This window comes from Acomys minous (assembly GCF_964271855.1).
Source record: "Acomys minous genome assembly, chromosome: 9".
Taxonomy (NCBI): Eukaryota; Metazoa; Chordata; class Mammalia; order Rodentia; family Muridae; genus Acomys; species Acomys minous.
The window spans coordinates 80,334,981-80,349,779 of NC_140490.1; the positions used below are offsets into that span (position 1 = coordinate 80,334,981).

Genomic DNA, 14,799 nt, shown 5'->3' on the forward strand with positions numbered 1-14,799 from the left:
GCTGTAATGACCTGGAGCACATCATGCTCCACAAAACCTTACACCAAGATGGGATTGCTTGGGCCAGAGGGCTCTATGTTTTCCCGGGACCCTCTCATCACTGTGGTGGGGCCCAAGATTTTTACTGTGCCTCTTGGGGGTGTGAGACCACTGGCGACACGTACTGGAAGCCATCCTCTTCTTGGGACCCTTAAAGACCTTTGCAATGTAGCTCGTTCAGTTACCAATGGCTGGTGCAACCCCCTGACCATTCGCTTCACTGAGCCCGGTAAACGTGCCATTTGGACGGGTCGTGGATTTAAATGGGGCCTCCGTGTTTATAAATCAGAGTACGATTTTGGACTTACGTTTTGGTTACACCTCCTGAAAAAGGTACCCAGTAAGGGCGCTGCAGTGGTTGGGCCTAATCATATTTTCCATCATCCTGTTCCCGTTCCTGCTCCTGACCCGCCCCCCCCCCCCCCCGCCTAAACCCGCCACCCCCATGCCTCCCTCCCCTCCCACCCCCTCCCTTCCGACCTACCCTCCCCCTGGGCCCCCCCCCCCATTTCGGCTGATGTCATTCCCCAGTTGACAAATGCCTCCATATGGGCCTTTAAAAAAAAAAAAAAAAAAAAAAAATGAATGACTCCTCCTTGTCATTTCCTGAATGTTGGATGTGTTTCTCCCCCTCCCCGCCCTTTTACGAGGGTATTGCTCTTCTTTCCACCTTGCTCTTTACTAATGTTACCCCACCCTCACCGGCTTAGCTCCCGACAATCGCATTACCCTCCAGCCTGTTTCCGGCATAGGTACTTGCCTCCTGGGTCCCCATATGCTCCCTCCCCCAACCTCTTCCCCTCAGCGACGTTCGCGCCCAGACTGTCATTCCCGACCTCTCCCTCCCCTACATTCTCGCGCCAAATAACACCCATTTTGCTTGTTCCTCTGGTTTAACCTCGATCGTCTATGCCCCTACCTTCCTTTCCTCCAAAGACTGGTGTGTCCTTGTTATTCTTCTTCCCCGTTTTACTATTCATGACCCCGACTCATTTTTAAATTTTCTGAAAGGGGGAATTTCCCCAACCCTAACCTTGCCTCCCCCTGGCTTACTACCCTTCTCCTCACCCTACTCGGGCCCCTCGTTGGTGTTCTCCTTCTATTATCCTTTGGCCCATGGACTTTAAACCGTCTTACAGGGTTTGTTAAAAGTCAGGTTGAAGCTGCCACCAAGAATATCCAGGTTCACTACCGCAGCCTGGAGACTGAGGACTCAAATGAGACTTCTATTTCCATCCAGGAGATTTCACCTACGCCTCAGTCGGTTAACTACGGGCGGCCTTTGCAGTTCCTATGGGCGGCCTTTGCAGTTCCCGAGGATGCAGAATGCTGGATGGTGAGCCTGGTTGTGCCCTCGGTGCCTTTGGTAAACCTGTGCAAGCCCTCCCCTATATCTTTTGGCCTGAGCCCACCTTGACCTGACCCGCGATAGTGCCTGGTAAGTCAGAGACGGAGCGATCGAATAAGTCTCGGTTATCAGACGTCGGTCGGTCCTTGGTGGGAGGACAGACCATAGGCGTGGTAAGATTGAGCATCGATCCTCTAGCAGGCTCAGGCCATCGCGAGGCCCCCTCTCCTTGGGAATTTGGCCGGTCCAGAATAACTGTTGTCCTGAAACATTGGACATTAGTGATTCTTAAATATACCGCCATCCTGTAACAATGACTGGTGACCTCCTAAAGGTCATTCGCTGGGCTGTAAGGTCTCCCTCAGGCCAAAGTAAACAAAAGGGGTGAGGATGCCAGGGACCAAAAGGCCTGAGGCCGACTCCCACCCATTCAGTATTTGCAGCAAACATCCTGCTGGGCCACTCATTAGGTATGCAAGGCATCCGGCTTAGTCCTGAGAAGACAGCGATCTGATCCTAAGATAACCACAGAGATATCCTGCTTTGTCTCACCTGAAAGACCCCTCCCCTTGCAAATGTTCCCGGGGCTCAACCCAGAAGATTTTGTACTTTTCCACTACTCCCTTGCGTACCCCGCCCGCCCTAAAGCAGGTTTTAAAAAGCCTGCCCTTACCTTTAATAAACGAGCTCTTGACAAGCAATTGTTCGCTTGAGCTACTGTCTCTCTCCCGCCCATGTCTTTATGTACAGGTTGCGACCCCCCTCGATCCCCCAATAACTGACCAGCTGGACTGGTTGGTGGACTAATTATCGTTACATGGATTAATTTCATCTTCATATTAAGCATGGGCATCCTCTGCTCTGGAACATGCTGCAGGGATAGTCAAGCCATCCGTCTCCTCAGTTTTCCCATCCTTGTTTTCGGCATGCTTAATACACCGCTCAGGTATCCACTGAGGTGCAGGAGCATCTGTAGGATAAACACAAACATACCCACGCCCCCATACTAGTACAGGGTCAGGGCCGTAAATTTTCCCATCTAGTGGATCCTTCCAGTATACCAATGGCTTTACCTTATCTAAAGGACGCCAATGGCGGTCTGCTGATGATGATTCATCTTTATCCAAAGTTAAAAAATTTAAAGTAAAGAGAGCATGTGATAATAGGGTTTTTGGAGTATCCTTTATACCCCATATTCCCCCTTTTATTTTTCTTAAATGATTTTTAAGTAAATGATTTGTCTTTTCTATAATCCCTTGCCCCTGTGGATTATAAGGAATTCCTGTATTATGTTGTATTGAGAATTGATGACAAAATTTTTTAAAAGATTTACTAGTATACGCAGGGGTGTTATCAGTTTTTAATAACTTTGGGTACTCCTAAAATAGAAAAACATTGTAATAAGTGAGTTATAACATATACAATACGTTCTCCTGGAAAAACATTAGCTACCATATAATGAGAAAAAGAATCTATAGTAACATGCACAAATGATAATTTTCCAAAAGTGGGTATATGTGTCACATCCATTTGCCATAAATCATTAGGTCGCAGCCCTCGAGAATTTACTCCATAATGAGGGACAGGCAACAAAGGTGCACAGGAAGAACATTGTTTAACTATATGTCTAGCCTGTTCTCTGGTTAAATTAAATTGCTTTCGTAGTGATAAAGCAGATTGATGATGTAAAGAATGAGAACGATATGCACTTTCAATATTAATATTATAAATTTTTGTAAGAGAATCAGCAAGAACATTATTTTCAGCTAAAGGCCCGGGAAGGTCGGAGTGACTACGAATATATATTTAAAGGATAAGAACACTGCAATAACAAGGATTGAATAAGACTTAAATGTTTCTGAATAAAGGAAGCTGAAGAATTAATTAAAGTAACAATTTCTAACCATTGTAAAGCTTGCACTATATAAAGACTATCCGAATAAATATTTAAAGAATCAGGAACTTGTAGTAATGCTTGATAAACTGTATAAAGTTTTACTATCTGAGTGGAAACGTCCTGTAATTTCCATGTATATCTTTGATCATTAAGGATCAAAACAGCATTACCATTAGATGAGCCATCAATAAAAACAGCAACTGCTGGGGTTAAGGGTGTCTGCTTAACTATTTTAGAAAAGACTATACTATGGTAAGATGCAAAGCTCAATCCTTGTCTATCTTTAGTTGTCCTAACTTACATCTTATAAAGATAAAGCAACGTTATAATCTGTAGTCTGCAGATAAGTGTTAGAGGACTACATCTGTTTAATTCTAGTGTATCTGAATTGCTTGTTTTTAGCTATATATTGGCTGATTATTTTAGAAAACACCTGCGCTTAAGTGAGCTAGTACTTAACAAAACCATGAGCTTTAATTATTTTAAACAGTTTGTGATAGTAGCTCTTAACTTTACATACCAGTTGTAGTTAGAGTACCAGTATGGCTTAAGAGTGCTTACTATTATGTTTATAATTATTATTACTGTTGTATTTTTTAACCCACTAATAACCAATCAAAATATAGACACCTTTTATTATTACTTTTATAATAGGCTTAGTCTGAGTCACAGCAGACACTGCAGATATTAATTATTTAAACTATCTTTTTATAGTGGAGCAGGCACGGGATCCCCGTTTCAATCCCATGCCATCTGTTTTTAATAATTTTTATTAAGTTACCTTTTATCTATAATCTTAAATATTTGTTATTATTATTATTATTATTATTATTATTATTATTATTATTATTATAAATCTGGGCCACTCTTTTATATAACTTACAGCTCTTTGCCCAGAGTTTGGCAATGATTCCCAGTATCTGTCCCAATCCCCCACTGGGTAGAGTCTCTGAGAACATCTATGCTGGGCTAATATTTACTTATACATGAATACATACCATTGTTTTTTTTTTTGTTTTGTTTTGGTTTTTTGTATTTTTAAATGTATCCCTTCGTTTTACTGGAGCGGCTTTACCCTTAATGTAAGCATACAGTAACAGCTGAGCAATTTTATTTCTTGCATTAATTTGTATTTTATTTTACATATACTATGATTTTTTTTATATTTATATTTTATAATACCTTGAGAAGTTACTTCAGCATCAAGTTGAAAACTTTTTTTTCCCATATGGCATATTAATATAGATTACAGCAGTTTTAAAGAAAATTTATCAGTGTTACTAATATGTTTAATTTATAATTTATATAAGTTTTAAGTTATTAATACTTTATATTGACTGTATATAATTAATACAAATGAGTCCTGTTACATTTGTTTAAGAATGAAATCATAGAGTATAACCATAATTTTTAGAACTTAAAGCCAGATTTTTTACAGTGTTTTGAACTAGGATTGAATTGTATAATATCTGTATTACAAATGTACATGCACTCATATATTTTAAACAAGAATTTGAACTTAAATTTTAAACATCATAGTCAATAAGCAAATTATTAATCCTTAGATAAAAGTTCACAGATATATGCTGGAGATGTAATTTTAATACTTTTAAAGTCAATAAGAAACAAACATGTAGTAAAAGAGACAAAATGTTTCTTAATTTTATAGCATAATTTAAAAGAATCTTACACCTAAATGTTAAATGTTAAAGGCAGAACCTGTTAAAGATAATAGAGAAACTAGTAGTATCTGAGTTTGGCATCCTGCCCAGAATGTTTCTTGTGTGTGAAACTTTTTTTTTTCTCTAATGGACAGCCTTTATAGTGAAAGTTGTTCAGAGCCCATCACCAAGGAGTACAAGGAGTGACTAGGACTGAAAAAGACCTTACCAGTGCTTTTATCTGGTCACTGTTTATCACCCAGTTCCCGGAAAGACCCATCACATTAGCTCTCAGGGTTCAGTCTTTTACTTTTCTTGTTGGGTGTAGTAACCCTGTACTCACCATGTTGAGGCTTCTAGGCTTGTTGGAGTTTGGAGCACATCATCAGAAGTTCAGGCAGCTCTGGGCTTGTTGCCAGTTTGATCTAAGCAGAAGACTCCCAGTCCGCTCCAAGGACAAAGCTAATTAATCAGTTTTTTACTGCCTTTTTTGAGAATCTTTTAAATGAGTTAGAACTAATGGCCAACAGATGAAATTTCGCCCTTTTTTTTTTTTTACACCAGAATATAAAATAACACCAACCTCATGCTGGCTGTGGGAGCAACCTGCCTTGTTTCATGTCCAAAGCAACCTGCCTTGTTTCATGTCCAAAACTATCGTCAGTCTCAGTCCACAAGCAAACAGATAAACAAATAGACAGATACAGAAACGCCTTTGTCACTTGCAGGGGGGAAGAAAACTAGACCAGTGGATGGAGGCCACTTATCCACACAAATAGATACAAATAAAGACAGAAAACAACGCCAAAAGTCATAGTAGTCTGGACTATACCAAAACCAGAACCAAATGAGCGGTCAACCCGGTGATCAGGCGGGCCGAGGGCGCTCCCCAAGTGGAGGGAGATAGACTCCCTTCCTGGAGGTCAGGAACGTCTTCCAGCCTCCCCGTCAGGAGGTACACCATCTCCTGGCACAGGCAAAGAGCCACCTTGACACTGTGACTAACCCAAATGCTCGAGCTCCAAAGTGAAACTAAGAGGGACAGAGAGACAGATAAGACAGACAAAGAAGAGTGGCGGCCGCCCTACCTAATTCCTCGACCGGAGTCCGGGTCCTGGAGGGGACTTGGTGATCTTGCTGGGGCCTCCAATGTAAGACTGAGACCTCTAGAAAGATTTCCAGTCTATTCCCCGAGTCCCCACCAAGAGACGGAGTCCATTGCCGATGCAAATGCATAGGAGTAGAAATTTATTGAGCCATCGCGATGGGGTCTGTCCAGCTCTTTTAAGCTGTAGACCTCGAGAAACAGAGGCACAGGCCTTTTATAGGTTTTAGACAAAAAAAATGAGTTAATTGGTTGGCATTTAGGCATAAAAGCTGAAAGCAGGGAGTTACAAGTCTTGGCGTTTGGTGGTTGGATAGTGGGTGGACAGGCAAGTTAACCTATGGAAAAGATTGATTGAAGCAGTCATAGGAACTTTTTTAGTTGAGGAGGGGTAGTGGAAATTTTAAACACAGCTGGTTGTCCTTGAGCACAGACTGAGACCTTGAGTCAAGTTGGATTCTTTAGGCTTTTTTTTTTTTTTATAAGTGACCGGAAGGTACAAGCATCTATAGGAACTTTCTCTAGTCCATGAGCAGTATAAAAACCCTTGATTCATTCCCCTACTTTATTCCAGGTTTCAATATTAATTGTACCTTCTTTAGGGAACCATGGACATACTTCATCAACAAATTCAAGAAAACGAGAAACTTGTTTAGAACCTACTGTAATACCTCTAGCAGTAAGCAAAGATTTAACTACATTAACAAACATTTTTCTTTCAGTACTTGAATTTACACCCATTTTATCGCCTGTGAAAAACTCTTTTACATATTTCTCTCAATACTTGCATTTATTCTTATTTTATCGCCTGTAAAAACACTATTCCTTGCCTCAGATACTACTCACCCTGGCCGCGGCTGGTTGAGGCAAGCGGCGTTCCTTGGTTCCGAGTTCCCGGGTTTCGGCACCAAATGACGGAGACCAGCTCCGCGAACGTCTTGAGTACAGGCGGACTACTGCTCTGGTGGCAAGTAGCCTTGAACAGGCGGACTACTGCTCTGGTGGCAAGTAGCCTTAAGAAACGGGCGGACTATTGCTCCGGTGGCAAATAGCAGTGGTTTATTTCTTAAGTACAGCTTTTATACTATTCTAAAGTAGCATATTCGGGCTTGGCGCGTAACATTAGTTATTCATTAATATTACCAATAACAAACTTGGTTCTCACACCTATTAGACTAAACACATTCTGGGAATCAGTCAAGGGAGACAATTTCACGAACAAGAAAGAAGATAACTATAAGCCTTCCCTCACCTTGAACCAACAACTGTTTCAACTTTATCAAGAAGTTCTCAAGGAGCTACTGCCAAGACTTCTGGGAGCAGAGCCAGAGCCACCCAACCCTTCCAGGAGGGGCAGCCCCTGAGCTCTTCCCCAAAATCCTTAGTTAACCCTTTCAGGCCGATACCAAGTAGCAGTTCTCCTCAGGTGGGGGCATCGCCGTGGGTCTTGGCTGAGAGGGTGCGCATGTGGGTTAAGGGGGCTCCTGGAGTTGAGCACATAACAAGCCATGTGTCAGCCTTCAGTACAGCTCTTAAGCTACGATGGACGACTGCAGCCCAGGCGCCAAGTTCTCTGGCTTCCGGGCCAAGCCATGGACTCTGCCTGCGGTGAGCAAGGGCCACAGGTTGCCACTCTTCTCCGCCCCAGTAGGGGGCTGAGGTTCAAACCGCACCGGCAGAGCACCCCACAGAACCAGGGCAGGGACTTCGCCGCACCACATCCCAGATCCAGGGCACAAACGCTGACACTTGAGTGTAGACATCCGGGGTTTTGGGGTCACCACACCAGAAGCCCGAGAAAGAGACAAGTCCATGGGCCCGGCTCCCACAGACCAAGGGCCCCCCAGAGTCTGCCTGGGGTGAAAAAAAAGGTTGAAGTTAAATGTTGCTCTTGGGGTCTTGTTCCCCCCCCCCCCCGGAATCTCATCTACAGACAGTTCTGTGGTCTTTGAACAATGCACAGCCTGTGTAGCTGTGTAGCAGCCCTCCAATGTGTCTCCCCAAAACGCTGATGTTTTACTTAAGTCTCAGCCTGTAGGTTATCTTTCAGAATTCCTCAATATCCACCCTAAAAATCCCCAACTCACTGGCTAGTCTCGCGCCGCCATACTGTAATAGAATCTTATTTTAGGAGCTCAAGCTGCAGAGAGCATGTCTGCTTTCCCGCCCCCTACTGGACATGCCTCGCACGTTCAGGTACAGAACCCCAGGACAGCCGGGCGTGGTGGCGCACGCCTTTAATCCCAGCACTCGGGAGACAGAGGTGGGCGGATCACTGTGAGTTCGAGGCCAGCCTGGTCCGACAAAGTGAGTCCAGGACAGCCAAGGCTACACAGAGAAACCCTGTCTCGAAAAACCAAAAAAAAAAAAAAAAAAAAAAAAAGAACCCCAGGACATTTTGCGCAGGGTCCAGCCTGCAGAAATACAAGTAACCCTGGTTCTCAACCCTACCTCTCACCTTCCTGGGCCTCGATTTCTCCATCTAGTCAAACACTGGTGGGACTCAGTTCTCAAAGGGACCCTATTTCCAACCCCTGACCCTTTTTGTGGGCCTCGGTTTCCCCATCCAGCAAGCAAGCGTGGTGTGTGGGATCCTACCGAGCAGAAGCCACGCCACCTGCGGTCCACGCTGTGAGTGCAGAGCATCGCAGGACTCAGCAGGCCTTGCCAGGAGTTGTTGCAGACACTCAGGTCCAGTACGCGCACCTCTGCTTCCATCAGGCCGGGCGGAAGCTCCTCAAAGTCAGACACGGAGCCCCAGCCCAACACGTGGCAACGCGTGCCGGCCGAGGGGGGCCCGGCACCTCTCCGTGGCAGTCGTAATAGCCTCACAGCAGGGCCCAGGGCAGCAGAACCATTCAGCTGCGAAAAGAAGTCTGGATTCAGGGCCACCGACTCGCTCACCCCACTCGTAGCCGTCTCCCACCTTAGTGTCCCTCCAGAGACTGCAGGGTGTGGATTGCATCAAGAACCAATAGTGGCTGTGGTCCGCCGTCGGATCCTTTGCATCCTGCCCCACGATGTAGCTCCATAAGCACCAGGGCTAAGACCTCCCACCTCACTCTCAGCTTCCTGCTCCTGGCTTCTTAGCCCCCAGAACTCCCCTTGTCCTGCGGGCCCACCACTGCAACTCTCTTGAGAGTTACCCAGCAGGGACAATTTGGACGTCACTTCCTTCAGTAGGCCTCGCAAAGTCTACAGTGCTAACAGGCGCGTCGGGACCCCTGGGCACCCGTTAGCTGTGGGGTGCTGTGGGGCTCTGTGGGGCACTGTGGGGCGGCTGCCTGGGGCCTCAGTCAGGTCTCCTGACACAGGAAGGTGTGAAAAGAATGACCAGACCCTAGGGAAAGGACTGGCACATGTAGCTGTACCTTTACCTCAGTTTCCCCATTCTCCCAAGCTTCTCTTACCCCATTTCCTAGCTTTAGTTTCCCCACCTGGACTGGAGATCAGGGGACTCTAGAGGGACCCATCCCCCAGCCTCTGCCTGTGGAAACCCTCATATATTCTCTCTCTCTCTCTCTCTCTCTCTCTCTCTCTCTCTCTCTCTCTCTCTCTCTCTCTCTCTCTCTCTCTCTCTCTCTCTCTCTCTCTCTCCCTCCCTCCCTCTCTGGTTTTTGGTTGTGTGTGTGTTTTTTTTCTTCTAGATGTATTTATTTATTATGCATGTGGTGTACCCCTGCAGGCCAGAAGAGGGCACCAGATCTCATTCTACATGGTTGTGAGCCACCATGTGCTTGCTGGGAATTGAACTCAGGTCCTCTGGAAGAGCAGACAGTGTTCTTAATCTCTGAGCCATCTCTCCAGCCCCCTGGTTTTTGGTTTTTGAAGACAAGGTATCTCTGTGTAGCCTTGATTGTCCTGGACTCACTTTGTAGACCAGGCTGGCCTCGAACTCACAGCCACCCGCCAGCGTCTGGTTCCCACAGTGCTGGGAGTACAGGCGTGCCCCACAGTACCTGGCTTCATGCTCTCCTTTTTGACATAAGAAATCACCACAGTACTTGAGAGTGTTTGAGGATGCCATAGGCCAGCTCTGAGACATGCCCTTGAGACACAGGACCCAGCGGCTCTTGGCTTGAGTTTTGTTCTGAAAGACGTGGGAGCCATGGAAGATTCTGGGCAGTAGAGACACGTGACAGGATTCAGGGGTTCAAGGTCCCGCCAGGCACATTCAAACAGAATTCAAGGACCGCAGGCATGGGCGAGTGGCAGAGCCCTTTCTTAGCAACCAAGAAAAGAGTTCAGAGCTGGGCGTGGTGGCACATGCCTTTAATCCCAGCACTCGGGAGGCAGAGGCAGGCAGATTGCTAACACAGAGAGACCTTGTCTCAAAGAAAAGAAAGTGTTCATACCAAGAAGAGACTTGATACCCTATGAGCATATACAGGGGGAGGAGGTCCCCCTCAGGCACAGTCATAGGGGAGGGGAGTAGGGGAAAATGGGAGGGAGGGAGGAATGGGAGGATACAAGGGATGGGATAACCATTGAGATGTAACAAGAATAAATAAATTTTTAAAAACTCAAAAAAAAAAAAGAAAAAAGAAAGAAAGAAAGTGTTCATACCCAGCGACACGAGAAAATTAAATGAATAAACTCAGAATTCAGGTGGGCCTGGACTGCCAGTCACCCTCCCGCAGCTCACCCTTAGTAGGCAGATATCGTTGGCCTGTGTGGCAGGCTGGAAATTGGGGTGCCTGACAGCAGCTGCAATGCTAAACACCTGTTGTGTGGGCTCCGGGGCGAGCAGCGCATGGGCCCCAAGCACCACCAGGCCAGTGGAGGGGTCCCTGCAGGGAGACGAGGAGAGCAAGATCAGCAGGAGCTCTGTGGTCGTGAGCTAACGCCGCCCCCCCATCTCCAGCCTTATAGCTCCCCTCCACTATAACAATGTACTAACTTACAATGATAAAAATAAACTTAAGCTGGACACAATACAACCTTATCTGTTACAATTCTTACTTCTATGTCACTATTTTGTAGTACTGCTTATGAAGCTAAAAGCCTCAGGCTTCTAGCTGGACAAGTGCTCTACCCATGGCTATGCTTGAAGCCCCTCACTGGGGGATTCTAGGCGGGGCTCCACCCTGACCACGCCCCCAGCCCCTCACTGGGGGATTCTAGGCGGGGCTCCACCCTGACCACGCCCCCAGCCCCTCACTGGGGGATTCTAGGTAGAGGCTCCACCCTGACCACGCCCCCAGCCCCTCACTGGGGGATTTTTTTGTTTGTTTGTTGTTGTTGTTGTTGTTGTTGTTGTTTTCCCTAGAGACAAGGTTTCTCTGTGAAGCCTTGGCTGTCCTAGACTCGCTTTTGTAGACCAGGCTGGCCTCGAACTCACAGCAATCCTCCTGCCTCTGCCTCTTGAGTGCTGGGATTAAAGGCCTGCACCACCATGCCCCGACTCACTGGGGAATTCTAAGCAGAGGCTCCACCCCTGACCACACGCCCCCAGGTTCTGGGGAATCTATGTGGGGCTCCATACCTGTGTCTTGCTCCAGCACCTAACTGGAGAATTCTAGGTGCGGGGCTCTACTATTCAACTATTTGTTTCTAGTGGAGGAAGGGTTCCAGTCTGTAGCTAGAGCTGAACTTCCATTTTTCCATCCTCCTGACTTAGCCTTCTGGCTAACTGGAATTCCCAGGCAGTGCTGTCATTCTGGGCAGCAATGTGAATCCCAACAGGAACGCGCTTTGTTTGTGTTGACGGTAATCATACTTATTATATTCGATTTTTATCACCAGAAGCGCCGGAGGGAGGCGGGAAAGCTTGGTCCTGCCTGTGTCACACCCTGGCCTTATGGTTGTCCCTCAGTGGTCCCAGCAGGTCACCTGTCACTGAAGCAGTGGGCAGCTGACAGCACCCAGCGGGCATGGAAGAGGAAGCCTCCGCAGTGGTGACGGCCCTCGAAGCTCACAGAGGCCATGTAGGGCCGGGAATGCGGCATCACCTCGTGGCCTCCAATTATGTGGGATCCGCAGCAACCTGTGGCAAGTGTGGCTGTGTGAGAGATCAGGACAGGAGGCTGGCCGGCGGAGAACACCCATGGGCAAGGAGTAGGGGGGGAGGCGGGACTGAGGGGAAGAGGTACATGTTGAGGGAGACACTCAAGAGGCAGAGGCAGGAGGATCTCTGTGAGTTCGAGGCCAGCCTGGTTTACAAAGGGAGTCCACGACAGCCAGGGCTACACTGAGAAACCCTGTCTGGGAACAGACAGACTGATGAATGGACAGACAGACAGACAGATGATAGACAGGAGAGAGAGCAAGAAGCAGAGAACCTTTGGGCTAGAGAGACGGCTCAATAGGTAAAGGAAATTGCTACCAAGCTTGACAACCCGAGTTCCATACCGAGAGCCCACTGGTAGAAGGCCAGAACTGACCCCCGCAAGCTTTCCACTGGCTGAGACAAGCACCATAGACACGTGTCCCCTCAAAATAACATTTGTTTGTTTGTTTTGGTTTTGGTTTTTGGAGACAAGGTTTCTCTGTATTAGCCTTGGCTGTCCTGGACTCCCTTTTGTACACCAGGCTGGCCTCGAATTCACAGTGATCCACCTGCCTCTGTCTGCCTCCTGAGTGCTGGGATTAAAGGCGTGCACCGCCACACCCAGCCTCAAAATAACTTTTTAAAAAGCAGGAGGCTTGGATAAATGCCCATTACTGAAAACCCCTGGTCTTCAGATGTTTGTTCATTTTTTTAAAATTTTTTTTTGGTTCTTTTTTGTTTTTGTTTTTGTTTTTTTGTTTTTCGAGACAGGGTTCCTCTGTGTAGCCCTGGCTGTCCTGGACTCGCTCTGTAGACCACACCTATCTGCCTGCCTACGCCTCCAGAGGGCTGGGATCACAGGTGTGCACCACCGCAGCCAGCCAAGGGCTCGGATTCTAACCCTAGCACCTGCGTGGTTGCTCACAACCCTTTGTAAGCTCCAGGGGCTCTCTGCCTCCCCTCTCTAGCCTCATTTCTCACTGCATGCAGGGAAAACCCCTCATACACACAAAAATAAAAACAAGAAAGGTTAAGGAAACCCAGACTTCACTACCATGTACCTGAGGTGGCAAAGATCCCCTGCTGGGGTCCTTGCACTCCAACACAGTCTGCCTGTTCAGCAGCTGGATTAGGTGGGGGCCTGTTTAGGAGCCTGGAGTCACCTAGGGTCACCTTGGGGCGTGTAATAATGGCGGGAGATCTTACCAGGGCTCCTCGTGAGCTGCATCAGGGCAGCTGCCGCTGTCAGCAGCAGCAGCCGCTCCCAGCCTCCTGTCCTGGGCATCTTGGCTGTGGCGGGATGGCGTCTCCCTGGCAAGGTCTGCAGGTGCAGGAGGCACCCTCACCAACGGTCCAGCCCAGAGAGAGACAGGCTGTGTGGTCTGTGGTCAGGAGGCGGAGCAGGGGATTCTGGGAAACAGGGAAAGGCGATCGGACGGTTCCGTGTTCCCAGAAGTGCTGCTCATGACAGTCCAGAAGCTTAGAACCAAGACCGTTTTGTGAGCTCAAAGCCACCCAACACTTCCCTAGTAAGGGTATCTGGCCCCTTCCAGGCTGGACACAGGTCACTTGCTCCTGCCCCTCAGGAGCATCTCGGGACAGTCGCCCTGGAAGCACCAACTCTGCTTCTCTGTCTGTCCCTGTGAGGACCATGAGGAAAGCCTATTTTTTGGAGGGGTCTGGATTTGGCTGCCTTTGTCCCATCAATTGAGCTCCTACTGGGTCCCAGGCTTCCTCAGAAAAACTGGGGGTATAACAGAGACTGACCATGAGGTCTGGGGTCCAGAGACCAGCCAGCAGGACATGTACTGGCCTTGGCTTTCCTTATGGTGGGGACATTTGGGAGAGAAAGTTCAGATAGGCTTATGTAGCCCAGGCTGCTCCCAAATTCAATAAGCACCTTGAAATAGCCACCCAGCTGAGAATGACACTGGACCCGGGGTTCTCCTGTCTCCACCTTCCCAGAGCTGGCATCACAGGTGTTGGCTACCATGGCCCCAGGTAAGGTGGGAAGTTAAGCCTCCGTAGGTTGCGGGATAGAGTCCAGAGCACACACTGGCTGCGCTGGCACTGGTCTACATATGGTGGCCAGGGTCGCAGCTGGAGGTCCACTACAGGCCGAGCTTCAGGTGGCCTGTAGGACCCCGCCCCCGCAGGGCTGAGGCACATGTTGGGGACAGATAGGCCTGGGTGGGCTCAGGGAGCAGCTGGGGGGAAGGGGTGAGGGCACGGGGTCAGCAAAGCCGCCCTGCAGGACAGGGCACTGTTGCCTTGGCTACCGGGGGCGGAGTGGAGGCGGCACGGAGGGAGAGATAAAGAGCCAATCTGATGGTGTGCACCGTTCATCCTAGCTCTCTGAAGTCACTCGTAGATGGGTCTCTGAGCTTAGGAGCAACCTGGTTTACAGAGTGAGACCTTGCCAAAAAACTGAAAGAGAGTCTGGGGAGATGGCTCAGCAGGTAAGAGCGCTGGCTGGTCTTCGAAAAGACCTGGATTTGGGTTCTCAGCATTCACATGGCAGGGCCTTATAATAGCTTGTAACTATGGTTGTAGGAGAACTGACGCCCTCTTCTGGCCGCTGTGGGTACTGCATGCATGTGGTGCAGATTCACAGGAAAACACTCATGAAAAAAAAAAAAGAGACAAAGACAGAGCTAAAGGGGCTGGAGAGGTGGCTCAGAGGTTAAGAGCGCTGCCTGCTCTTCCAAAGGTCCTGAGTTCAATTCCCAGCAACCACATGGTGGCTCACAACCATCTATA

At 47.9% G+C, this 14,799-nt stretch overlaps 1 protein-coding gene across 1 annotated transcript; it reads right to left on the bottom strand.

Annotated features, from left to right (window-relative positions):
• Positions 1 to 7,479: 7,479 nt before the first annotated feature.
• On the bottom strand, positions 7,480 to 13,428 carry PRSS57 (serine protease 57). Its single transcript, XM_084795597.1, has 5 exons — positions 13,246 to 13,428; positions 11,883 to 12,036; positions 10,696 to 10,840; positions 8,649 to 8,912; positions 7,480 to 7,904 (listed from the first exon to the last, which is right to left on the bottom strand). The coding sequence occupies exons 1-5, from the start codon at positions 13,322 to 13,324 to the stop codon at positions 7,713 to 7,715; spliced, it is 834 nt and encodes a 277-aa protein (XP_084651723.1). The 5' UTR covers positions 13,325 to 13,428; the 3' UTR covers positions 7,480 to 7,712.
• Between the last annotated feature and the right edge of the window lie 1,371 nt (positions 13,429 to 14,799).